The sequence below is a fragment of the Peromyscus californicus genome, unplaced genomic scaffold (assembly GCF_007827085.1).
Source record: "Peromyscus californicus insignis strain IS unplaced genomic scaffold, ASM782708v3 Scaffold_3__1_contigs__length_106647218, whole genome shotgun sequence".
Lineage (NCBI taxonomy): Eukaryota > Metazoa > Chordata > Mammalia > Rodentia > Cricetidae > Peromyscus > Peromyscus californicus.
The window spans coordinates 15,766,749-15,794,547 of record NW_026294551.1 but is presented as its reverse complement, the minus strand read 5'-3'; the positions used below and the strand labels follow the sequence as shown (position 1 = coordinate 15,794,547).

At 41.1% G+C, this 27,799-nt stretch overlaps 1 protein-coding gene across 2 annotated transcripts in view; it reads right to left on the bottom strand.

The window, feature by feature from the left end:
* Positions 1 to 25,623, bottom strand: part of Smurf2 (SMAD specific E3 ubiquitin protein ligase 2) — a 57,146-nt gene extending 31,523 nt beyond the window's left edge. Inside the window, exons 1-8 of one of the 2 annotated variants that reach the window (XM_052756846.1) lie at positions 25,515 to 25,623; positions 23,233 to 23,346; positions 22,569 to 22,702; positions 16,082 to 16,142; positions 12,703 to 12,787; positions 7,684 to 7,767; positions 4,965 to 5,167; positions 1,299 to 1,383 (exon numbers count right to left, since the gene is read on the bottom strand). In XM_052756846.1, coding sequence (XP_052612806.1) covers positions 1,299 to 1,383; positions 4,965 to 5,167; positions 7,684 to 7,767; positions 12,703 to 12,787; positions 16,082 to 16,142; positions 22,569 to 22,702; positions 23,233 to 23,346; positions 25,515 to 25,521 — 773 coding nt within the window. In that variant the 5' untranslated portion in view covers positions 25,522 to 25,623. The remainder of the gene's footprint in view (positions 1 to 1,298; positions 1,384 to 4,964; positions 5,168 to 7,683; positions 7,768 to 12,702; positions 12,788 to 16,081; positions 16,143 to 22,568; positions 22,703 to 23,232; positions 23,347 to 25,514) is intronic. The other variant, XM_052756847.1, reaches the window with a different exon arrangement.
* Positions 25,624 to 27,799: the final 2,176 nt, after the last annotated feature.

Here is a 27,799-nt window from a genome sequence, read left to right as displayed (position 1 = left end):
CCTCAAAAGATTCTAATTCTAAACTCTGTAACTAAGTAAAATATTTTCATTATAGTCATTTTGTTTGTAAGACACAGTATCAAAGCACCCCTAGATCAGTCAGTCCATCTGTTTTTGATTCAACTACATAATGGAGGTTTGGATATAAGCTTTAGGAAGAAAGATCTCTTGACCCCCTCCCCCCAATGATGTGCCTTCTTTTTTGGATTGAACTGGTATTTAGTACATAAAACTCCCTCATTATATAAATGTGTATGTGCACCACAGAGTGGATTCCAATTAGAATTCAAGTCTTTTTTGCAGCTTCAGCTAAGACTACTTGGTACTTTGTATATGTTCACTAGAAAATAACTCTACAAGTAGTGTCTGAAAACCTTATCTGAAATATAAATGTACTCAAAATTATAATAAATCACTGGGCAGGATGGGCATTCAGGAGGCTGAGTAAGAATCACTTTAGCAGAGGAGTTTATGACTAGCCTAAGCAAAACCAAGGACTATGTCTCAAAGGAAAAAGGAAGTTGCTAAATGGCAGTATTTGTGCACAATCCTCCCTTCCTCCTCTTCCTCCCATGTTAGGCTTCCAAGTGCTAGGATTACACTGTGTACAATGTGTAGCTTCGACTACTCCCCCCCACCTACTGTTCTTTTTTAAGGGTATGTTTTGCATGCTTTTCCTGAAATTACATTTCAAACTCCTAAAGACATGTGTTCGCCCCACATTTTTTAGCAGGCATGCTCAAGGGAAAGGAGTCTAAGACTAGCAGGAAACGGGGGTGAGACTAGAGTCAGTATTTAGACTTTCTACTAAATTCCAAGCTGAAGCACTATCAGGAAAAAAGCTTTTCCATAAACTGTTTTAAGAAATTAATTTTTGCCGGGCGGTGGTGGCGCACGCCTTTAATCCCAGCACTCGGGAGGCAGAGCCAGGCGGATCTCTGTGAGTTCGAGGCCAGCCTGGTCTCCAAAGCGAGTTCCAGGAAAGGCGCAAAGCTACACAGAGAAACCCTGTCTCAAAAAACCAAAAAAAAAAAAAAAAGAAATTAATTTTTTTTTAAATCAAGAAATCCTGGTTGAAACAGATATTCATGGTTGGTATGAAGAGTACTTAAGGGCCGAGCATAGTAGCTCACACTTTAAATCCCAGCAGCTGGGAGGTAGAGAAAGGTGGATCTTTATGAGTTTGGGGGCAGTGTGGCCTACATAGAGTCCAAGCCAGTCAGAGGTACACAGTAAGATCCAGTCTGAAAAAAACAGAAAACAAAACAAAACCAAGAATGTTTAAGATATGTTCTTACCTAGGCACTCGTGGATCATGCCACGTGCTGACGCCAGTCTGAGTGTGTAAGAAATACACCTGCCCCTGCTGCGTCGTCCTCTGTTCTGTAAAATAAAGAAAATAAGGAATACATACTCAGTTTTTCATATTCAATCAAACACCATTACATACGACAGTCTGATAGGATAAACAGTTTACAACTGTCAATTTATTTTCTTAAAAAAGAAAAAAGGCTTTACAAATTATCCGTTCAGACTGGCATGGTGGAACACACCTTAAATCCTAGCACTCAGGCGACAGAGGCAAGTAGATCTCTGCGAGTTTTGAGGCTAGCCTGGTCTACACAGTGATTTCTAAGCCAGCCAGGGCTACACAGTGAGACCCTGTCTCAAAACAAAACAAATCATCTGATTAATGTCTGGAAACAATTGTATAAATGGTGATGATGGCATACAGCCAGCACCCCAAGTGAGCAGACAGCCTAAAGGAAGAGGTTAGCCACCTTAAGGAAGTTTCAACAGAGCTTTTTAAATTTTCAAAAGATTTATAGGCTAATGATTTTTTTAAAAAGATTTATTTTATGTGCATTGAGATCCCCTGGAACTGGAATTACAGACAGTTGTGAGCTGCCCTGTGGGTGCTGAGAATTGAACCTGGATCCTCTAGAAGAGCAGCCAGTGCTCTTAACCAGCCTCGGCTAAAGATTTTTTACTATGGCAATTTTATACCCAAATTTGTGATTTCTCTTTTCTTTTTTTTCTTTCTTTTTTTTTTTTTTTGGTTTTTCGAGACAGGGTTTCTCTGTGTAGCTTTGCGCCTTTTCCTGGAACTCACTTGGTAGCCCAGGTTGGCCTCAAACTCACAGAGATCCGCCTGGCTCTGCCTCCCGAGTGCTGGGATTAAAGGCGTGCGCCACCACCGCCCGGCTGATGAGATGGCTCAGCCATTAAAGGCTAGGCTCACAACCAAAAATATAAGATTTCTCTTTTCTTAACAGAGATATATCAAGGTTTTTCCTGGGCTGCAAGCAAGGTACCACACACTTGCAATCCCAGCATTCGGGAAGCAGAAGCAATGAGACAAGTCCAAGTCTAGCCTGGGCTACCTGTCAAAACTCCAGGCCATCTAGGGTATAAAACAGAGACCCTGACTGTAAACAAAGCACATCACATTGTCCTGAACCGACTAAAAAGCACAATGGAAAGAAGAGTGCATGGTGGGAGAGAAAACGTCAAAAGCTGAATGAGCTCAAAGCCTGGCAGGCAGTAGAGAGGCCAAGGTTGAAAATCCGTGAAAGGGTTTCTTCAAGTATTATTTTTTAGCTGTTGTCTTTTGCATGGAAACTTGATTTCTTTTAACAAAATATAGTGAGAAATTTTAATATATAAGGTAATAAAACTACTGCTAATGTCTGTAGATCTATAGTGAAGTTAGTAAGAAGCTTCAAACTCAGAGGACGGCTGCGAGGGCAGGAAGAAGTTCCCCGACGGTGTCTGCCACCTTCACTCCCAAGCATCAAGAAAAACCGACAACTGCAATGATCTCCGCCTTGGGAGCTACTGTATTTCTGTTTTATTTTTATTTTTTTTTTTGGTTTTTTTCGAGACAGGGTTTCTCTGTGTAGCTTTGGAGTCTTTCCTGGAACTCTCTCTGTAGTCCAGGCTGGCCTCGAACTCACAGAGATCTGCCTGGCTCTGCCTCCCAAGCGCTGAGATTAAAGGTGTGCACCACTGTTGCCCAGCCCATTTTATTCTTACTAAAGAACATCTGAACCCAAATCACACACACACACTATAAAAATATAATTCACCTTTACTCCCAACAACCTGAGTGACCCTCCAAGAGAATTACTGCTAAGATGTGAGTGTTAGCAACAACAGACATGTTTTCCTAACATGCTTTTTATGCTAGGCATGCTCAGATGCTTCCTTGGAGATTATATATCATTTATGTCTTGCAACAAGCCTACATTATTGTTACTATTATTCTGCTCATTTTACAGAAGATAAAATATAGGTTCTCAGAGGTTAAATAATATGATCAGTAATACAGCAAAACCAAGTCTGTCTCCCATTCTGGAATCGCTCACTTCATAGGCAGCCAACTTGTGGGACACAGCAATGAGTGATGAATTTTGTTCTCAAAAATAATAGGCTAAAATTAATTTTAAAATAAAATAATCATTTATTTGCACACAGTTTTCAAAAAATTTTTACAAGTAAAAATAAACTTAGAAACTGTAATTCCTAATTTTGGTCACTAGGTGTCACCATCAGCTAACATCTACAGTGTTAAGTGGGAAAGGAAGTTAGCATCTGTCCCAAAAAATCACACTAAAGGTTTAAGTTAAGATAAGCCTGCACAATAATATTGCCATAACTTTATATAGTGTCCTCTCACAAAGTAGTCTCATTTTATTCCATAAGCTGTCTACAGTAACTGTGTGATTAGTATTTATCACATTTTATTATAAATGAGCACAAAAGCTAAGGTTCATAAATAACTAGCTAAAGTCAAACTGTTGGTTAGACAGTCTTCTGTGGGAGCCCGTTCTCGGGTTCATAGTGGCTTTACCCAGCAGGTCCGCATAGAGGATGATTAGACCACGGGCCTGAGTGCAGGTGTCTGAGATGGTCTGCACTTGGCTGTGCTGGGGGAGGAGGTCTTTTGCTCCACCCCTTGGCGTCTCTATAAAAACCCTGGGGCAGAGACAGTCGGGGCCCATTGGAATAGGTTCCAGGCCCTCTTGAGGCTATCCTTTATTTTCTATCTGTTTATCTCCATGATATTCTCTGCAATAAATCCTTCTATCTAATATTTCCTGCTGCTCGCACTCAAGAAAACTCTGGGGAACTGTGGGGGTGGTTGGGTAAACGCTCCACAGTCTTCTAACCATTACACACTTTTTAAAATTGGGAGGCTTTATATTTACTTTTATTTTCACACAGAATCCCTAAATCCTAATTAGTAACTCTCTCTCTTGTCTCTATGTCCAGTGTAGTATGTGTCTTCTATGACCACTCCACACATACACTCAAGATGAACATTGGGCCTTCCCAAGGCTTGAGCATGCTAGCAAGTACTCTACCATCAAGTTAAATCCCAGGCCTTATTGATTTTCAAGTGTTAATTCTAAAGCAGAGTGTGGTAGTACACACCTATAATCCTAGTGTGTGTTGGGTGGGTGCAAGGAGTATCAGGAATTCAAAAGGCAGTCTGGGTACACCGAGTCCGAGGGCAGCCTCAGCTGTATAAGACCCTACTTTTGTTTTTTTTTTTTTTTTTTGTTTGTTTGTTTTTGTTTTTCAAGACAGAGTTTCTTTGTGTAGCCTTGGCTTACCTGAAACTTGCTTTGTAGACCAGGCTGGCTTCGCATTCACAGAGATGCACCTGCCTCTGCCTCCCGAGTGCTGGGATTAAAGGGGTGCGCCACTACACCCAGCAACAATAACAATTAATTTTAAATTAATTCTCTGACGGGGCAGTGGTGGCGCAAACCTTTAATCCCAGCACTTGGGAGGCAGAGGCAGGTGGATCTGAGTTCAAGGCCAGCCTGGTCTACAGAGCCAGTTTCAAGACAGCCAGGGCTACATAGAGAAACCCTGTCTTGAAAAAACAAAAGAGAAAAGTTAGTTTTCTGACTTTCTTAAAGCAAGTTGAAATGTTCCCTTAGCTGTTAACATACCATAGCCTTCCGGTAGATCTGGAGGCGTGTGTAAATGTGTCCTGCTCATGTAATTTCTATGTCGCTGGGACCTGACTCTTCTCTCTGCTAGTCTGGGGTCTGAAGACTGTCCACATGTTGCACCATTTGTTCCAGTAATTGGCGTATTCTCATCCACAAAGCAGCTAAGAGGTCTGCCAGGACTAGAATATTCCGACGCTGGTCTATTGAAAAGTGACAAGGGGTAAAAAGGTTAACAATTTAGAAAGATATCACACATACTATAATAATAATAATAGTCAATCAAACAAGAGATGAGAAGAATAAAGCAAACATCGATCTTAGGAACCTTAGGAAGGGCAAGCCTACAGTCCTACTGACCAAAGAAACTCAAGTACTGTTTCAACTAAGTTTTTTAAAACTTCACACATGCTTTCAGATGTGCTCCTGAGTCACTAAGTACAGGACTTGGATATAGCTGGCCTCCAGACCAGATTTCCACCATTCTTCCTCCCACATGGCTTAACAAGCAGGTTCCCCTTCTCCTTGAATGTGCCCTAGTCATCTGACCTTCAGCCCTTGGACACAGCACCTCTTCCGAGGTACGGCTCTTTGTCACTCATAACACAGTTTATGCTTCAACTTTGCCTTGAGGTGCACACCTTTAGTCCCAGCCCTCGGGAGGCAGAGGCAGGTGGATCCTCTGTGAGCTTGAGGCCAGCCTGATCTACAGAGTGAGTTTCAAGGCAGCCAGAGCTGTTACACAGAGAAACCCTGTCTTGAAAAACCAAAAAAGAAATATAATTTTGAACTAAGCATTTTTAAATGGCAAGATAAGACAGCTAATGAGGCCTTAACCTAAACAAGAACTTCAGGCAACTAAAGAACGCGGAGAGCTGGAGAAATAGTCCTCCCAGGGAAGAGCACACCAACCAGTTAGCCAATACCAAACGGTCAGCCCTAAAAACATGGATATAACTAACACTGTATGGACTGAATGGGTTGTAGGTTTCTATTTAGGAACATATATGTCTATACATAACAACATTTTTTAAGACCATAAATTTGAAAGAAGAGTGCGGGAATAGTACATGGGAGAGTTTGGAGGGAAGAAAGGAAAATGGAAAATGATGTAATTATTATAATCTCAAAAAATAAAAAATTATGTAAAAAAATTTAGATGGCAAGGCTTTGATGACAATCATAATAAAAAATATTCTAAGCAGGTGTGGTGGCACAAACATATAATCACAGTCCATGGGAGATGAGGCAGAAGGATCTTGAGTTCAAGGGTAGGTTGGACCATACACCAAGTTCTAGACCAGCATGAGCCACAGATCAAGAGTCTGTTTCAAAACAGCAGTAGCAGACAAAAGAAAGGAAACAGAAAAACAAACTCAGCTTGATTTCAGTGAGTTAAACAATCCTTAATAATCAAAAGTAGATACAGCTAATGAAAACCATTTAGTAATTTACTCTGAGTACCAGGCCTGCTCAGGAATCACTGGGGGAACCAATAAAAGACTAGCAGAGACAGCAATTCAACTTCATTTTTATTTGTAAAAGGGAATACAGAGGATGTAAACCATTTACTTTATCCATTTTCAGATGCTTTAACAGCACTCCCTTCCATTTTCCAAGAACAACCCTGTATCTTTTTTTTAAAGATTTATTTATTTTGTATGCAGTGTTCTGCCTGCATATATGCCTGAAGGCCAGAAGAGGGCACCAGATCTCATTACAGATGGTTGTGAGCCACCACAATTGGTGGGAATTGAACTCAGGACCTCTAGAAGAGCAGCCAGTGTTCTTTAACCACTGAGCCATTTCTCCAGTCTGCATCCTGATATCTTTACACAGGAAATGCCACAAAGACAGGGGCTCTATCAATCTCTCATCTGTTAAAATCCAGTTCAGGCTCTCCCTCTGCAAGGCCACCATCTCCTCACTAATTCCCAGACACACACCTTCCATTTGGCTTTTCTTGATCACATACCTTACTTAGCCATGATATAACAGCATCCCCTTTGATGATCTTGAATAAAAATTTCATAACAGCCATTCAGTAATACTCAAATGCAAACTATAAAATGATAGCCAGAAATGGAATGACTGTTTAACCTAGTCATTTATTTGTTTCAGTAAGTATTTACTGAGTACCACTGAAAGCCATGGACATACAAGTAAGAAGATGGACCTGTGAAAAGTCTTTGTTAACCATTATTTCCTTTAAAATGTAATAGTAGCTAGGCATGGCAGCACATGCCTTTAACCCACCACTCAGGAGGCAGAAGCAGGTGGATCTCTTTGACTTTGAGGCCAGCCTAGTCTACAGAGTGAGTTCCAGGACAGCCAGGGTTATGTGGAAAGATCCTATCTCAAAAACTAAAAAAAAAAAGTAACTATAATTAAAATATAGCCATAGGGGTTGGGGACTTAGCTCAGTGGTAGAGCGCTTGCCTAGCAAGCGCAAGGCCCTGGGTTCGGTCCTCAGCTCTGGAAAAAAAAAAAAAAAAAAAAAAAAAAAAAAAATATATATATATATATATATATATATATATATATATATATCTCCACTATAATTTCATTATAAAATAGAATTTAAATATAAATATTTTTAAAAATAATAATAGTACCTGCTCTGAGACCTAATGGTTTATACCAGTGTAAAGCAATGGGGAAATCAAGTAAAGGTGACAGACAGCAGAGAGGAATCCACAGAAAACATGTGTGACTTTACCGAGTCGGGCGTTCCCACTGGGTAGTTCTTGTTATGTGGTTCAGATACTGGATTCTTCCAGAGGCAGTCCGCCTTTCTTCCCAACTGCAATAAAGACACTGAGAAATAAAACATCTAGAAGATCAGTTCATAATGAGGCTGCTATCGTTTTCAACTTGCATTAGAAGTGTTACAGAATGCTGAGCTTCTGAGATATTTTGCTGAGGTCATATTTTTCTATCAGTCAAATTGAGAACTTTTAAAAACCTTAAAAATACTTAAATTGACAATAATTTTCCAAGAGTTTTGTGGTAAATGCCTGAACTAACACATTAACCATAAAATTTATCAGATTTTACAGCAATTAAGCAAATGACGAAGGATTAGAACAGTCTAAAAATTTCTAAATTCCTGTAATTTTTAAAAAATTAAATTTTACTAGGGAAGCATATAAAAGCTCTTAAAGGTATTTATAAGCCTACTGAAACTCAGTTTTAAAATTGTATCTTTTTATTTTATATGCATGCGACATATGTTTTGTCTGTAGGTATATCTGTGCACCACATGCATGTGGTGCCATTAGAGGCCAGAAGAGGGTATCTTATTGACTGGAACTGGAGTTACAGATGGCTGTAATCCACCATGTGGGTGCTGAGAATTGAACCTGAGTCCTCTGGAAGAGAAGCCAGTGCTCTTAACTGCTGGGCCAATCCTCCAAACTAAATTTTATAAACAAAGAATACCATTCATCCCTAAATTCTTTATGGCATTTCATCTAATAAAACATCCAAATGACTATAAAATATGGTTATAGTCCTCCTGTGGTTATAACTGTAGTACAATAATAAGCAGCAAGAATAGATTAGTTAACTCTCACATTGGTATATTCTCTCAATATTGATCACTTAATCCTCAACTTCCCTGTGAAGAACACCACAAACTTCCTCATTAAAAAAAAAAAAAATTAACAGGCTTATCAAGAAGCCAAAGCAAGGGACTAGAGAGATGGCTCAGTGGTTAAGAGTACTGCAGCTCTTCCAGAGGGCCCAAGTTCAGTTCCCAGCACCCACATCAGGTGGCTCACAACTGTCTGTGTAAGTCCAACTCCAACAGGCACACGAACACATGCACAGACATACACATCTACACATAAAATTTTTTAAAAGCTAAAATAATCTATAAAGTTAATTTTACAAATTAAAAATGTGTACATTTGCCAGGCTGTGGTGGTGCATACCTTTAATCCCAGCACTTGGAAGGCAGAGGCAGGCAGATCTTTATGAGTTCGAGGCCAGCCTGGTCTACAAAGTGAGTTCCAGGACAGCCAGGGCTACACAGAGAAACCCTGTCTGGGGGTGGGGGTGGGGAAGAGCGACAAAAAACTGTACATTTACTTATTGTGTGTGCACAGCTACATGAATATGTGTGGGAGTACATGTGCCACAACACAGGTATGCAGGTCTGAGGGTAACTAAGGAAGCTGTTCTCTCCCTCCGCTGAGAGGAGGGTTCTGAGGTGAAGCTCACTGTCAGGCTTGTTGGCAAGCGCCTTTTCCTCCTAAGCCATCTCACTAGTCCTTATACTAATTTTTTAGTTTATTTACTTTTATTTTATTGCTGTTTCGCCTGTATATGTTAGTGTGAGTGTATTGAATCCTGTGAGCTACCATGTGGGTGCTTGGAATTGAACCCAGGTCTTCTGGAAGCGAAGCCAGTGCTCTTACTGCTGAGCCATCTCTCCAGACCTCCCCCCATATTAATTTTCAAATTGATTTTAAGGTTTATTTTTATTTATGTGTAATGTGTCTGTCTGCATGTGCACATGTGTGCAGTGCCCAAGAAGATGGGAAGAGGGCATCAGATCACCTGGAGCTGAAGTTACGTGCTGTAAGCTGTCTGACTCGGGTGGTGAGAAATGAATTCGTGTTCTCTCTAAGAACAGCTTATGTTCTTAACCACTACCCCATCTCTGCATCAACGGATTTATTTTTTAAGATTTATTTTCATGTATGTGAGTTCATCTGTATCTGTGTGTGTACATGTGTGTGCAAGTACCCAAGGAGGCAAGAGAGAATGTTGGATCCCCTGAAACCAGAGTTACAGGTGGTTGTGAGCCACCCAATGTGTGTACTGGGAACTGACTAGAGTCCTCAGTAAGAGGGACAAGCTCTTTTAACTGGTGAGTGATCTCTCCAGCCCCTAACTTGGTGTTTTTTGAGACAGGGTCTCACTATACAGCTCACACTACCTTGGTACTCACTATATACTACAAGCTGGTCACAAACTCATGATTCTCCTGCCTCAACCTCCCAATCACTGAGATTAATGGGAATGGGTCACTATTCCTAGAACAATTTTAGGAATTTTTAACGTTTTAAACAAATATGCAAACACCAGAACTTGTATATAAAATGTCTGCCAAATAAGAAAGGCTAGCAAGATGGCTGAGTGGATAAAGGTCCTTGTGTCAAGCAGTGACTTGTATTTGATTCCCAGGATCCATATGGAAGGAAAAGAGAACCAATCTCCAAAAGTTGTCTGTTGACCTCCACATATACACTATGGCTCACATATACTCACAAAATTTAATAAATATAATACAATTTTAAACAAATAATTTGAGCTAAAAGTCAACCAATTATCTACTGTAAGTGGGTACAACTTATAAGTTAGACTTCATTGAAGTTAACTAAAAATACTTTGAAATTTAGAAAAAAAAATCAATTGAGTATCAGAATTAGCATAAAAAGTGGAGAATATGAAAAAGTTCATGAAAAGACTCAGGCACAAGATCCATCTTCCCTATTTATTTATCTGAACTTTGGCAAATGATTTATATATTGATATCCATTTTTTTTGTTGTTGTAAAATGAGAATAACAGTAGTAGTAACAACAGAAAAAATATAGCTAAGAATATTAAGTACAGGGCTGGAGAGATGGCTCAGTGGTTAAGAGCACCGACTGCTCTTCCAGAGGTCCTGAGTTCAATTCCCAGCACCCACATGGTGGCTCACAACCATCTCTAGGGGGATCTGCTATTCTTTTCTGGCATAAAGGTATACACGCAGACAAAGCACTCATACATAAAGTAAATAAATAAAATTAAAAAAAAAACAATATTAAGTACTTGTTTTTTGGGTTTTTTTTCCTGTTGAGACACGCTCTCACTATGTAGTTCTGACTGTTCTGAAACTTACTCTGTAGACCAGGCTGACCTCAAACTCAGAGAGATCCACCTGCCTTTGCCTCCTAAGTGCTGAGATTAAAGACATGTGCCACTGCACCTGGCTTATTAAGCACTGGTGATATGCAAGATATTGACCTGCTTTATGTGAATGAGTTCATTTAACCCTTGTACCAATTTGTGGGGCATGGCCTCTTATCAATCATCTTGTTAAAAATGTAGCAAAGCTCACAAAAGTTAAATAAATTAAGGTCATAATATTAATTAGCAGAAGTAGGAGGACTAGAACCCAGTCGATCAAAGACAGTAAACATACACTGTCTTTACTGCAATGAGAAATAAATGACATCATGTACATGAATTGCTTGGTACAATTATCGACAAATACACTTCATAATGTTACAATTACTATTACCCAATTCTCTTTTCCTTACCTATAAAAATAAAGCACTATTCTCTGTTGGGAATATTATTTTAAGCTGTGTTACTTTTGTTTATGTTGCATTTGTTTAACTCTGTGAAGCTGTATTACTCTGCCTGTCTAAAACACCTGATGGGCTAATAAAGAGCTGAACAGCCAATAGTGAGACAGGAAAGAGAAATAGGCGGGGCTGGCAGGCAGAGAGAATATACAGAAGGAGAAATCCGGGAAAAGAAAATGGAGTAGCCAGAGGAGGAGGAGGAGGACTCCAAAGGCCAGCCACCCAGCTACACAGTTCATCACGGAGTAAGAGTAAGATTTACAGAAGAGAACGGGGAAAGCCCAGAGGCAAAAAGTAGACAGGATAATTTAAGTTACGGAAAGCTGGCAAGAAACAAGCCAAGCTAAGGCCAGGCATTCATAAGTAAGAAAAAGCCTCCGTATGTGATTTATTTGGGAGCTGGGTGGCAAGTACCCCAAAAGAGCAAAACAACAAACAATAAGGTTGGCACCCCACATTGGATACCAATTGTCCTTTTCTTTAATTGTTGTTGCCTTTTAAGCCACGGCTTTCCAAATCAGCAACTGCAACTCTGTTCCCTCAGGCTCCAACCCTTTCAGAGCTACTAAAGGAACTTAACTAAAGCCAGCAGTGGTGGCACACGCCTTTAATCCCAGCACTGGGAGGCAGAGGCAGGCAGATCTCTGTGAGTTCAAGGCCAGCCTGGGCTACAGAGTTCGTTCCAGGAAAGGCGAAAAGAAACCCTACACAGAAAAACCCTGTCTCAAAAAATCAAAAAAAAAAAAAAAACTTAACTAAACTTCTGTCCCTCTAAAGAACTCAAGATTCAAAGGTTGAAGCAGAATTCTGCTCTTCAGAGAGGCTGACTAGCAAGTAGCTCATCTTCTCTCCTTGCTCACATCCTCCAAAAATCCCTCATGCTTCTCCTCGCCCCTCCTTACAAACCCTTCTCCACCTGGCTCCTCCCCACCACTTCCTGACAGGTAGCTGACGCAGCCTCCTGACCGCAGGTGAATTTTATTTAATCAAACACATCTTTGCATCATTAAACAAATGTTCCAGAGCATAAACAATAGTAACACACCTTAAAATAATATTCTACACTATTCAAATGCAATACTTGTATGCCCTGTTTTAGGTAATTAAGAAAAAAATTTTCCTTTAAATAAAGAAACTTACAGGAGAGTAATATTTGCCAAGAACTTGCCTTTGTCCCCTTTTCAAAACTCTTTTTAAAATGATATTTAACACAATTGGTGGCAAGGCCTTCTAATTTTCCAAGCAGAAGAAAAACCTGTATTCTGGACTGACCATGGAAACTCCCGAAGTACAGCATTAACACCAACTCCCTGATAACGAGCTTGAGGGCAGCACTCCGGCATTTCTCTCATGATTTTGATGATGTTCACTTACCCATCTGGTAAATCATTATCAAACAAACGACTACAATCCACAACTTGTCCTCCGGTGCCTATTCGGTCTCTGGACTGAAGGCTTACTATTAAAAAACAAAAACATTATTAAGTCTATGACACCGCTTTCTAGTTCTGTCAAGCTAAACATCCATCCTAAGCCAAGTGTGGTAGTGCTTGTCTGTAATCCCAGCACTCAGAAGGACTAGGCAGGACTATGAAAGTTTGATGTTAGCCTGGGCACACAGCAAGTTCAAGGCCAGCCTGTATATAATGAAGAGCCCATGTCTCAGAAAATCAAAATAACATAAAACGTAGATTATTTTAATACTTTAGATGATTGAGCTGAAGATGTAGCTCAATGACAGTGTTCTTGCCTAACATGAATGAGGTTCTGGGTTCAATTCCCAGCACTGCAAAAACTAAAGTAAAGAGTTTAGAATAAACTCCTTGGTTTCTACTAAAATTTGTAACTTCTTTTCCCATAGATTTTTCTTTTTAGAAGTGATATTCAAAATTAGTATTTTAACCAGGCAGTGATGGCACATTCCTTCAATGACAGCACTTAGGAGGCAGAGGCAAGCGGATCTCTGCGAGTTCAAGGCCAGTCTGGTCTACAAAGGGAGTTCCAGGACAGCTAGAGCAGTTACACAGACCTGTCTGGAAAAACCAAACAAACAAAAACCAATGTTTTCTATTACTCTGTCATGCTTTGGGGGAAGACTCTAGTGCCTTTTCCAAAGTCAGAAATGGGGCAATGGAATATCACTCACTGTAGTTGAGAAGTCTGAAAACACAGTAAGTCAAAACTTCCCATTAATTTGGGTTGTATTATTGAAAATCTGAACAGTTATAAAAAATACACTGAATCCTGGCAATGAGGCAAACCTTGGGTCACAGGAGTTTTAACAGCATGTCAGTATGAAATGTAACATAAAATTACTGCTGAGAAGTTAGAAGCAGGGCATACAGGCTCTAAAGTAGGCTCTACCAACTAACTAGTACCTTAACACCTAATTCAGTGCAAGTTTTCATAATCCCAGATTAAATAATAAGGAAGTTAGGTTACATAATATCTCTGAAGTTCCTTGTTCTAGCACTCCTTGATTTTATTTTTGGCATCTTCCCAAAAGATAGAAGAGCTAGAGCCATATTTGACTATATCCTAACTTTTTACAGCATTAATAAGTTACCATATAAAATATGACATCCAAGAACTCTTCTTTCAAAGAAACATCTCAAAATTCTGCTCTTTAAATTTGGAGACAGAGTACTATTTTTTTTAGGCTTTTTAAAAAAAGAATGTATTTACTTTATATGTATGAGTGTTTTGCTTACATGTATGTATGTGCACCACATGAGGACCTGGTCAGAAGAGAAGGTGAGACCCCCTGGAACTGAAGTAATGGATGGTTTTGAATCATTATGTAGGTGCTGAGAACCAAACCCAGTGGGTCCTCTCATGAGCAGCAGGTGCTCTGAAGTCACTGAGCCATCTCTCCAGTCTCTTTTGTGGCACTCTTTGACACAAGGTTTCACTAAGTATAAAAAGTGGCCTTGAATACACTATGGTGTCCAACCTGCCCTCAAACTCACAAAATCCTCTCTCTTCAATCTTTCTAGTGCTGGGATTATAGGCACGAGTCACCACACCTGGATAAAATTTTGGAAGAAACAAAAATAATTTCAGAATAGACCTTTTATATTAAGTTTAATTTAAACAAGAGAACTGTAACATACTAACTAACTCAGTAAATTTAAACACTTCATTAAAAAAAAATGAAGCTGGGGTATGGTGGTGCACAACTTTAATCCCTGCACTTGGGAAGCAGAGGCAGGTGGATCTCTGTGAGTTCAAGGCCAGCTTGGTCTGCTGAGTGAATTCCAGGACAGCTAGGACTACACAGAGAAACTGTCTCAAAAAAAACAAATAATAACAATAAAAATAATGATGATGATGACGACGACCATGATCACTAAGTTGGTTAGTTTTCAAACAGAAGAAAAAAAATAAGTGAAGTTTAGAAAATGTTGGGGTTTATTATTTATTTTGTCTTTTTGGGACAGTTTTTCTCAGTCTCCCTGGCTGTCCTACAATTCACTCTGTAGACCAGGCTGGCCTTGAACTCAGAGATCCACCTGCCCCTGCCTCCTGAGTGCTGGGATTAAAGAAGTGTACCACCACCAGGCAGGAATATTGTTTTTAAAAACAGGGTTTCATGTGGCCCAAGCTGGCCTCAAACTCACTATGTAGCTAAAGAGGACCCTGAACACCTGATCCTCCTGCCTCTACCTCCACAGTGCCAGGGTCACATGTACGTACCACTGTGCTTGGGTTGGTTGGATATTTATTTATTTTGGTTAATGAGGGGTTTTTTTATGGCAGGTTTTTTTTTATTATTTTATATGTATGTGTGTGGACCTGAGTGTATGTATGTACACCAGGTGTATACAGGTGCCTATACAGGCCAGAAGAGGGCATCAAATTCTTTGGAACTGAAGTTACAGGTATTTGGAAGCTGCCTGATGTGAGTAGTGGGAACCAAACCTGAGTCTCCTCTGAGAGAGCAGCAAGTGCTCTTAACTGGTGAACCATCTCTCCAGCCCCAGAAGACAAATTCTTGCTACACAGCCCATACTATCCTACAACATTTTTTTTTCCTTTTTATATTACACTTTGTGTTATAACTATTTAAGTGTGGTCTATGTGTATGTTTGAGTGTGGGGGTGAGGGGGGTGCACAAGAGACCCAAGGAGGGTACTGTGCGTCTTCCTCCATCACTCTTCACATTATTCCTTTGAGACAGGGTCTCTTTCTGAACATGGTGCTCAAGTTTTCCAGGGAGGCTGGAGGGCAGCAAGCCCTAGAGACCCTCCTGTCTCTGATCTTCTCCCACTAGAGGTTCAGGCATGCATGGTACCATGCTGGGCTTGTTACAAGGGTGCTGGGATCTGAACTCTGTCCTTGTGCTTGCACAGCAAGTGCTAGCTCTTCACCCCTGTATTATATGGATATATCTTTAATTAAGTTAGGCTGATCCTGGACCACTGGAGAACCTTACATGATTCATACTTATTTCATGCCAATACAAGGTATTCAGAGGTATTTAGAAGACTGGGGATGGAGCTCAGTAGAGAACCTGCCTACAGTATATAAAGCCCTGGATTTGAGTCACAGCGCCTCACAAAACCTGCACTCAGGAGACAAGGCAGGAGGATCGAAAGTTTAAGGTCAGCTTTTAAAGTCAACTTTGGCTAGACAGCAAGTTTGAGGACAGCCTGGGCTACATGAGACTTTGTCTTAGAAAGGAAAAAAAATATTTAGACCTGTGGCAATTTAAATGAAGCTAAAACTCAAGAATTTTAAACCCCACACTTACCCACAATCTGTCCTCGAACTGTATCATTGTCATTTGGCCCCAGCTTGCATAGATCCAACCTCTGATCTATTCAAATAAAAAGTTAGCTGGTATCAGAAATTCTAACATTGATAATCTATAAGTGATACTTAATTTTCACAAACCATTGAAAATTAAGACCTGTATTTTTTTAAATAATCATTTTAACTATAAAATGAATGTTTAAAATTCTCTAACTGTAGAGTTAATTTAAACATCACAGGAAATTTTGACAAATTCAGATTCCAAAAACCATGAAGCACTGGTACTCTACATTGGTAATAAGCAGCTCTCTCCAAAGCTTTCAGATCACTTCCTTTTGAGCCTAGGTACACCTTTCAGTAGTTGTTGGTCCTACACAATTTATACCTGAGCCCTGGCTCTCTCATATATAACAGAAGCTACCTAATCATTTTTCAAGAATTAAATCAGATTATTATATAAAACTCTCGTTATAGTACTTGGCATGTCCTGAATAATGTTACCTGTTTTTGTTTTGTTTTGTTTTTTTAATATAACCATTCCAAAAGATACACAAAATAAGTATCAGCAAGAAGCTGAGGAGGAAAAAACCTATAAGCTCTAGGCTTGAGGTAATCATTCCCTGGATGGCTTTTTCAGATGCCTCATCTATAAAGTAAACACAACACTGGCCTGCCCGCAAAGTTAGAAGGCACAATGTCCCCAACAGCCCCAACAGCACGTTGGCTTGGTTCATAAATTTTAAGTCTTTTGTAAAACAGCAGGAGAGAGTGGTAGGAGCCACCAGGAAAGACATACTATGCAGACGGCACTCACGTGCAAAGTTTTATTAAGAGAAGGGAAAGAGAGAGGGGGAAGAATGTGTTAGGATCCTGCTCTCACTCTTCCAGGTCTAACGTCTTACATCATCAGGGGGCCCGGATGACTGCGTACTGTGTGGTCACGCAGTCTCCACCTTAAAAAGAAAAACCAAAAAAAAAAAAAAAAAAAAAAAAGCCAGATATGGACCCCCACCCCTCTCTCCCTGTGTTTCCTCTCTGTTCCCGCTCTGTTCTTCTGCCCGGCCTGGCTTCTCCGTCCTATCCCCTCTTCTTTCTAATAAAGCCCATTCTAACTCTGGTAGTCATGGCCAGTGACTTTTCTGCCAACCAACCAGTGCCGTTCCGTGGACTGGGATAGGAAGTTCTACGCATTCAGCTTCTGGGGCTGAATGTTGTGGAAACTCTATACTGAGGGCCTGCGACCCTGCCCACTGCCGACCCTGCCCGCTGCCACCAGTATAGGATGCTGTTGGACCACTGAGTGGTCCATGTGCTGCATACGCTCCCAGCCCTTACTCATACTGTGACGACAGTTGGGTAACTTGTGCTGATTCATAGATCCTTCCTCTACCTCAGGGACACTTGAGATAGCAGCCTAGGATCCCGGTTTGTTATTTTAATTTATTTTTCTCTCTCGGCTGCAGCCATGGGACAAATGGGCAGATACCAGTAAATTTGGCGGATACCAGAAAATTTGGCCGTATAATAGCTTCGTGAGAACTCCTGCCAGCGAACAGGCAAGTGAAAAGAGTTACTTTATCCCCAAGCTTTCTGCTAAAGCTCTGAACCCTTCTCCCTCCCCATTTCTGATGTTTTCTCTGCCACATGCAACCACTTCTGTCTGACTTCCACTTTCCAGTATTTACAAACATCAAGGAAAAAAAAAAATTTCAAGACACGGAGTAAAGTCCATCTCTTGTTCCCCAGACCTCCCTGACTAAAACTTAAACATCTGGAGAAAGTGTCATCTGTGGCATTCAAGGTGTACCAGGGAACAGGTAAAAAGCCCAAGAACAAAACTGCCAAGTACTGACACATGATGGCCCCTGAAGGCCGCCAGGTCCCTGTTTCAAGTGTGGGAAAGACGGCCATTGGGCCCGGGGCTTGCACCACCGCCCCAGGGGGACACCAATAGGGCCTTGCCCAAAATGTTGCCAAAAGGGTTACTGGTCAGCTGACTGTCCTAATGCACCTATCAGCACAGGAATGCCAGATAAAGACTACCCTCTGGCTGACTTTGTAGGCTTGGCTTTCAGTGAGGACTGAAGCTGCCCAGGTCCTGCCCCGGCCATTCCTATCTCACACAGGGAACCCGGAAAGCAGCATGGAATCGATCCTGGGAGTTCTGGGATTTCACCACTCCTCATTTCCCTATTGTCAGGGTAGGGAGGACAGCCTTACTCACGTCACCAGATTTAATTGCACTTTCAGGGTTATTTAATGGGAAAAGGTTTCCAGCTAAGATAGGAGCTTTCATTTCATTGATCTCTCCATGTGCCTTACTCCAGACCCACCCGCCTGTGCTTCTCCTCTTCGTGCACACAGACAGGACCCTGATCTCTGCCTTGTCCCTAATTCCAAGAAATAAGTTCTCATGCACCACAAGCTTTTCTCTTCCCAGTTCCCTGTTCTAACTCACTGCTCAACTAATGGTACAGGACCACCACAGAACTGGAGTCCAGAGATCATCAAGTAAGAAACTGTAACAGCTAAAAGGTATTTACACCCCCAAACCCAAAAATGTCTGGGCTCTGCAAAAACAGACTTTAATATAACTATCTATTACTGTTAAATGCTCTCAACAATTGATCACCTATGTCTCCTGGATGCTAAACTAGTAAAGGAAACAGGTGCCTTAAACAATTTGTCTCTGATAAAGCTTAACATATTCCAATCTCTCTGTCTCTCCCATTAACACTAACCAATATAAGCAGAGTACTAAACACCACAAATGGTCACTAATCTTCTCATGGCTGCTTCTTAACATGTTCAAAATTTTTCCCAAGCTCCAGAAACCAGCTTAAATCCATCTGGACAGGTTGGATCTACTTCAGGCTTTTTCTGTCTCACCAGCATCCTGTCAGATACAAAAGCAGCCAGAGTGCCAAGCCAAGAGGGATGGACAGCTCCAGGGCAGCAGGACAGCCCATCATCCCAGAACGCCTGTCTACCTCAGAAGACCCCCCCTTCCCTATTCCCCCTAAGGACCAACCGATGCCCACCAAGTCAGCTGGAAGCAGTTTTTCCGGGAGAAACAATGCCCCTATTCCTATTTACTTGCTTTTTATAATAAGCAAAAGTCTGGAATGTTAGGATCCTGCTCTCACTCTTCCAGGTCTAACGTCTTACATCATCAGGGGGCGCAGACGACTGCTTACCACTGTGTGGTCATGCAGTCTCTGCCTTAAAAAGCCAGATGCGGACCCCCACCCCCTCTCCCTGTGTTTCCTCTCTGTTCCCGCTCTGTTCTTCTGCCCGGCCTGGCTTCTCCGTCCTATCCCCTCTTCTTTCTAATAAAGCCCATTCTAACTCTGGTAGTCATGGCCAGTGACTTTTCTGCCAACCAACCAGTGCCGTTCATCCTTTCAGAGAGAAAGCAGGCGGTGGCTGAGGAGAGAAGGAAAGGAGAAACAGAAAGGGGAAGGAGCAGACAACCTTCTGGGAAGAGAGGAAAGAAGAGAGGAAGGGAGAGGGAGAGAGAGAGAGAGGGAGAAGGAAGAATGGAGGTGCAGACAGGACATCATGGGAAGAGGAGAGACAGAGTGGGGGACTGGGAGAGACAGGAAGAGAAGGGAGAGGAAAGGGGAGAGGGGGAGGGAGGGAGAGAGAGAAACTGAGAGGGGGGAAGGGGAGAGGGAGACAGGGAGAGAAAGGGAAAGGGGAAGAAGGGAGGAGGAGTGAGGGAGAGGGAGAAGGGGGAGGGATTTTCTCTTAAAGGGGACTTTATGTAGGAATGATGTTGTCAGGGTGCTGGGTGGCCCAAGGCACTGCCCGCTTATTGCCCGGGCCCTCAAGGGGCAGATCTGAATGCTAACAAAGTCTTCCCCCTTAACTGGACAGTGCAACAGTTTGCATCCATGTAGAGAACTTTGTCAACCCAGTACTTCTCTCCTATTGCTCATTACCCTGCCAACCTGGGAGCTAAGATTTTCTCAGCTACTTAATAGCTTAAGTTCCTCTGATTCAGAACCTGCAACTCAGTCATCTCCCTCTTCTCTAACAGGCCAATATTTATACATCTCACTGGAACATATTAACATTTTAAAAAATCATCTCTTAATACATCTAGCATTCAAAACTAAACTTACAGTGGTTTTGTTAACTAATTTCCTTAGATAAAATTCATTTGAGTTTCTTTATTAGCTCAGGCATCCTAGATAGTAACTGGTATTTTTTTTTTTATTATATAGAAACATTTTATAGAAACATACAAACAAAACATCTGCTGAAAAGGGTATTTCCAACTATGTCCTAATGGAAAGACACCCTTGTCAGGTCCAAAAGGAACCGGACAAAAGGCTAACTGCGGTGCCTATTAGCATACCAACGCACATACATTCTGGCCTCCAAGCTCTCTCAACACCACAAATACCTGTTTACAGACTCTCCTCAGCTCTTCGCACCACACCCCTTACCCTAAACTTCTCCAGCTCATGGGATTCCCTTCCCCCAGCTTCTCCTTCCTACAGAACTGCCATTTTAGCCATAGGCCCTCTTGGTGCTCTTTCTCTTTTTTGTCTTCCTCTCTCAGAGGTCCTCCACGATTGCCTGCCAACTCCTCTTCCCCGCTCATGGTCTAAACTGCTGGGCATGTTTAGTCTCCTACTTTCCCTCCCTGATCTGGACTCTTCCAGATGCCTCTGGCTGTGCTCTCCCTCATATCTACAATAAAAACTTCCCCCTCAACCTTACCTTAGGAGTGGCCATGTCCTCACTTTATACAACCCCTACAAAAGCCTCTGTCACTGGGTTACATGAAATAGATATGGTAAGTCAATTTATCAATCCACTGTAGAAGTAATTTCTAATAGCTTTGTTTTCTAATATGCAGGATGGTGAGAAACAGACTACAGTCAAGTAGTTAATATAACTATTTGATTCGCAAAATGGCTTTTTTTAACTTTCATCACAGTAGTTTTATATACTCTAACATTTTATCTACTAATAATTGTTCTTTAATTGCCACCTAACTGCTTCCAATCACCTAAATAAAAATTCTTACTCCATTTCAAAAACTCACCAAAACTAGGTGCTTAAAAAAAAATTAAAGGCATGTATGTATTGATACCTTTCTTTCTAACCTTCTGGATATCAATCACTTCTCTCTCTTTTTTATTAGTAAAACTTGTTCTTTCACAACAGCATATATGTACGTGATATATTCTGGTCACTTTCCTATTTCCTACCCACCTCTACACCCCTCCACCTCTCTTCCCTACAAATCTCTTTTGCCAATTTGCCAACTCTGTGGCTTTGTTTTGTTTTGCTCTGTTGTTTTTTTTTTTTTTTTTTTTTTTTTTGGTTTTTCGAGACAGGGTTTCTCTGTGTAGCTTTGCGCCTTTCCTGGAACTCGCTTTGGAGACCAGGCTGGCCTCGAACTCACAGAGATCCGCCTGGCTCTGCCTCCCGAGTGCTGGGATTAAAGGCGTGGCCACTACCGCCCGGCTGCTCTGTTGTTTTTTAAAAGTGTCTCACATAGTTTAACTAAGGCTGTTTGGTAACTCCAAGTTTGTAGCTAACCATGAGAACCTGGTGGGTTCACCAGTGTACATAACAGGGTACTATTCTTCCTTCTCTCCCAGGGTCTGTTAGCTGCCAAAGAGATCAGCACTGAGTGGTAGGCCCCACGAGTCTCCACAGCTGAACATTAGAAGTGCTGGACCTCTGTGCCCCCAGTGCCAATACACACAGCTGTTGTGGGTTCATGGTCACTGTGCCAGGCTGTGCTTAGCAGATGGCATTTTGGAGCCCCTCTCCCCATCCTGTGCCTCATGCATTTATTCGAGCCCTCTTCCTCAAAGTTTCCTGAGTCTTAAAGAGATGGTGCAAATTCCTTGCCTAAAGGTCAGGACTCAACCATGCTTTGTTCTCAGTATTCTGTGCTGCCATGGGTCTTTCCATTTAACTCCATTTATGCAGGAAAGGGTTCTTGGTTTAAGGATAAGAGCCACCCTCATCTGGTCTGAGACAAGCCCCAACTATCAATCACTTCTGAATAACAAAAATTCACTGGAAGCTAAGCATCATCTCTGATTCACCTCTAGGATAACATCCTTACAATGTTTCATTTTTGAAAAAAAAAATTACATTTAAGTACTTATTTAGTGTGGGTTGGAGAAGAAAAAAGAGAAAAGGAAGAGGGAGGAAGGAGATAAGGAGAGGGAGAAGGAGAAGGAGAGAGGAGAGAGGGAGGGAGGGAGGGAGGGAGGGAGGGAGGGAGGGGGGGAGAGAGAGAGAGAGAGAGAGCGCGCGCTATCAGCCTTGGTGGTTGGTACCCACCAAACCATTTTGCCAGCCCAAAATGTTTCAATTTTTGTGTCCATTAAATAAATATAGACCAGGAATTTTTATCAGTGTTTCAGATATATATGGGAACTTAAGTTTTTGGACACTTACTACATAAAAGTTCCCACAGACATTTTCTAATTAAAAAAAGAATTACTCACAACCGGTGTCTTTGAGGCGGTTGATGGCATTGGAAAGAAGGCGGACACAACCGAGAAAGCCAGCCCCTTGCTTCTTATGGATCTTCTTATGATTCCACACACTGATCGTGACTGAGTCAGACTTTCCAATATACCTGAAAGACAAAGCAGCTACGTGAATGACTTGTTAGTTCTAAGTAGTATAACATTGAACTTTTTAGTATCTTGAAGTTGTAAGTATATTTCAGAATACAGCTAAAAGAAGCAAACTATCTTGAATTCAATCAATCCAAAGTACTAAACTTACTTTTAAAAATATTTAAAATAATTTTTAATATAATCCCTTTTTGTCAATCTCAGGTTGGGCAACTTTTTTTTTGGGGGGGGGAGGGTTATTTTAGGGTTTGGGAATGTCACTCAGATGTAGAGAGAGCACTCGCCTAGCAAGTGCAACGCCCAGGGTTTGATTCCCAGCACAGCCAAAAGAAAAAAGAAAAGAACATAAAAATTAGTAGCTACTATTTCGTAGCACTAAGGCATTTTATAATGATTATTTATGAGATTAAAAATCCTAAGAGAGCTTTTATCACCGTCCCATTTTAGATATATTTTAATCGTTACCTTAGATACTTAGTTCACCTTCAAGAGGCACTGTCAAGGCTGATAGACCAAAAATCTGACCTACCTGTTAGATTTTTAAATGCTGCAGAACAAAAGCTGTTTGTAACGCTTTTCCCCTGCTTCTTTCCTGTATGCAGGCCTTGAGCGAGCAGGACTCTGGTAGGTTTCACTTCACTGCCTGCAGACAAGCAGAGCAGGGAAAAGCGTTACTGTACTTGTCTGTGCATATGCCTGCACGTATGTAAAAGCTTTATACGGCCAATTATTAACATGGCATCAAGTCATGCAAAAACATGGTTAATAACGTGTGAGTAGAACCTAACTTTCTTTCAGTGATTCTAAGAGGTCAAATTTTTGGTCCAGCAACCTTGATCTTACACTATCATTCAATAAAACAAAAACAAGGAACATGGAAGATTCACTTGAGCCCTGGATCCAGTTGTGTCTAAAGAATGAAACTTTTATCACGCAAGTCCTTTGCTTTTGTTGTTGTTATTGTTTTGAGGCATAGGCTCATGCAGCCCAGCCTGGCCTTAAACTCACTATGTGGACTAGGATGACCTTGAACTTCTGATCTTGCTTTGACCTCTCCAGTGCTGGGATTACAGGCATGTGTCACCACAACCAATTTTATGTAGTGCTGGGGATCAAACCCAGGGCTTCATGCATGCTTGCCAAGTATTCTACCAACTAGGTTACATTCCCAGGCCTTTGTTTTGTTGTTAACCTGCCTGCCTCCTGCCTCTCAAGTGGTAGATTACAGATGTGGGCCATCAAACCTGGCTCTAAAATTAAGCTAATTTGTATTGGGTCTATTGTTTGCAATGAGATGTTCTAAACTATCATTTAGTATGCATGTATCAATTTTCAAATACATCTACCAGATATATACTGGTATGTAACTACTGCATGTTATATCACATAGCAACAAGGAACACCAAAAACCGAGCATTTAAAAAATTATTACTGTTTCCTAACTGGCTTGCAGCTATTCTAACATATTGACTCCTGAGGCCTCAGGGTAGCCCACTACTGGCCTAAGGAACTCTATTTAGTACAATATACCACCATATTCTTTATGCATACCATGATACAAAAACATTTGAAATTCTAAACTATAATAATTTCCTAAGTACAGGCCTTCTGAAAATAACTGAATTACTAAAAATAACTGTAAGTACTTAAGTTTTACAAGTCAAAAACATTCTGTCAGAATCTTTCAGGGTCAGAAACTAATTATAAATTGCATTTAGGCAGTCTCTGCCTTCATTTTAAGGAAAACTCGTGTCATTTAATACACATGGCTAGAAGAAAAATGACTTCTTTTAAGCTGCAAGTTAACCACTTTTGGTGCTGTCATTGTTGCTGTTTTTAAGACAGGTCTTGCTTTTTAAGACGGGGTCTTGCTCTGTTGTCCAGAGGGGCTGAGACCTCGCAAGCCTCCTGATAGATATAGTACTAGGCACACACCACCACACCCAGCTCTAAAGTTAAATAAAAATCTATTTTGTTCTATTAGAACTTCAACTTCCCCAACAAGTACAAGATTTATAAACAAAATTCAAGAGGTTCTAACCTAAGTAATTCCTCTATAGGAGAAAACAATATTTTATATATATACAGATAAGACTTCGGCTAAAATATAACTGTTATACTTTACAGGTCTACCCAACCTAACAAAAAGATTTGATCTCTTCCCCTCCATTGCCTCTTGAAACATGTAAGACAGACCTCTCTAGGTAGTCAGTTAATAGTAACTATAAAATAACCTCTCTAGGTAGTCAGTTAATAGTAACTATAAAATAAGTCCCATCAAGCATGTGAAAAAATGTCACCATCTCTAGTCTTCAGGAATAGGTAAACGGAACCTACATTAAGTACAGCTGTAACTTCTTCAGCATGTTTACTTTCTTTTTAGTGTGTGTGTGTGTGTGTGTGTGTGTGTGTGTGTGTGTATCAATAATCCAAAGCACTTTTCCAATGGGTTTGGTTCCTCTTTTATAAATGTCAAATCATAAGGTGGAGCCTGTGGTGTTGGCAGGCCTGTAATCCTAGCTATTTAGAAGGGTGAAGTAAGAAGCCTGAGCAACTTAGTGAGACCTATATCAGATAAAATACATACAACTAAAAAAGGGGGTAAAGGGGGAGGGGGAACACTTCAGGGGTAGAGTGCTTGCCTACCATGTGAGACCCAAGGCTCAATCCTTAGTACTATTTTGAAAAAAGAAAAGAAAGAAAAATACTGAAATATATTATATTCAAACTGAAAACATTTTCCATGTTTCTTTTCAAAGATTATATTACATTGATTCTGTGTTTCATTTCAAATTAATCATTTACACCTACAGGTCATAATGCTGATTCCACTTTGGATCAAGTGTGTTCTTCACAGTATCTGTAGAATGGCACTGCCCAGAACCATCAACTACCACCTTAGCAAATGGATCCGGGAGTCCTGTGAAAAAAAGGGAAGTATTTTAAACTAAAAATACTTTGACATGTAAGATAAAAGATTACTTAAGGCTTAATGTTTGCTATAAAGGAGTTTTCCATTCTTTATTTCTTTTATAAAAGTCTAACATTCAGACACACAGACACACACAGAAGCCTATTTTAAACCAAACATTGAAGTCACTTCCACATTTGATATCAAAACTGTATTTTTTTTTTCTTGTTCCCAACTCAGAACATTCTGTTAAACACTACCAAGGTTTGGTAGATGCTTGAGTATTGTAAGCAGCCATTGAACTCTGAGAAGGTGAATGCTCCAAACGTCCACTCTCTTTCCAAACAACTGTTAGCTCATTTAAAGAGCTTATTAAGCCGGGCGGTGGTGGCGCACGCCTTTAATCCCAGCACTCGGGAGGCAGAGCCAGGCGGATCTCTGTGAGTTCGAGGCCAGCCTGGGCTACCAAGTGAGTTCCAGGAGAGGTGCAAAGCTACACTGAGAAACCCTGTCTCGAAAAACCAAAAAAAAAAAAATAAATAAATAAAGAGCTTATTAAACATAGGCTATCATACAGAACATTAACTACAGAAAAGTCAAACTAGCTAAAAACTGTTACTGAATAACGAATAACTCCAAGTAACAAGAGACCCAACAGAAAGGAAATGACAATAGTAAACGTGGGAGAGGAACTGAGAATAAGTCCTTATTTGGCTGTACTGACCACAACAGCAAACACAATGGGGCCTATTCTAAATGCTTCATTTTAAATCTTTGCAATAATCCTCTGATGGAGATGAATGCTGTTGATCCAGATTTTACTAATGAAAAACAAAAATATTAGATAACTAGTTCAATGCTACACAGTAGTGAAAAGTATGGACAGAGTCTAAAGCAGTGGTTCTCAACCTGTGGGTTGTGACCCTTGGAGGTTCAAACAACCCTTTCACAGGGGTCACCTAAGACCATCAGAAAACACAGATATTTACATTACGATTCTCAACAGTAACAAAATTAGTTATGAAGTAGCAGCGAAAATAATTTTATGGTTAGGGGTCACCATGACATGAGGAACTGTATTAAAGGGCCACAGCATTAGGAAAGTTGAGAACGTAAGTTTAGACTCTGAACCAATGCACTCACAGGCTGATTCTCAACCACTATTTATAATTTGGATCTGGAATGTACCCCCAAGGTTGTGTTAAAGGCTTGATCCTCAGCACAGCAATACTCAGAGGTAATTGGGAAAGGACTGCTTTATGAGGGCTCTGACCTTATCAACAGAGTAACCCACTCATGTCTGCATAATATGATGGGCTATTCTGGGAGGTGATAAGACCTCGCTGAAGGAACTGAGTCCCTGAGGTATACCTTGTCCCTGCCCTCCTCCTCATTCCTCTTATCTCTGCTTTCTAGCCATGGTGAAGGGAGCTGATTTAACCATGTCCTCACTGCCACGATGTTCTCCCTTCCCACAGGCTCTCACAAACGGAGCGCGTTAAATATGAGCTGCAAACCTCTACAACTGTGAGCCCAAAAAACCCACAAAACCAAAGCAAAAGTCAGTTCCTCCTGTAAGGTGATTCTCTCAGCTGTTCCGTCAGTGATGGAGGACTGGCACACCATCGTCGGTTCACTGTCTGGTTCAAGAGTGAGGAAGCCAGCCGGACTGAACGTGAAGAAGAACGGCAGGCAATGACTGCCCCTGGGCTGCACAGCACACACAGGTGAGAGAGGACCTTCTTAACACAGCAGAGCTGAGAAGAGGGCAGTACGTGGAAAACCTTATTTCTTCTTTTTTAAAGGAACCTAAGGAGTCCAACCAAAACGTGTGTACGAAGGTGTTGGCTCAGTGGTCCAGAGGATTCAGGTTCAGTTCCCAACACTCACATTAGTCAGTTTACAACAGAATGTAACTTTAGTTCCAGGGGGCGCTTTCTGGCCTCTGAGGGCACCTGCACATGTGTGATACATAAACTCACTCAGGAATAGAAACACACAATAAAAAACAACAAACCTTTAAAAACTATATATTTAGAAAATAAAACTACTGCAGGGGGGAGGGGCACATGCCTTTAATCCCACCACTCAGGAGGCAGAGGCAGGCAGGTCTCTGAGTTCGAGGCCAGCCTGGTCTACAGAGCGAGTTCCAGGACAGCCAAGGCTACAGAGAAACCATGTCTTG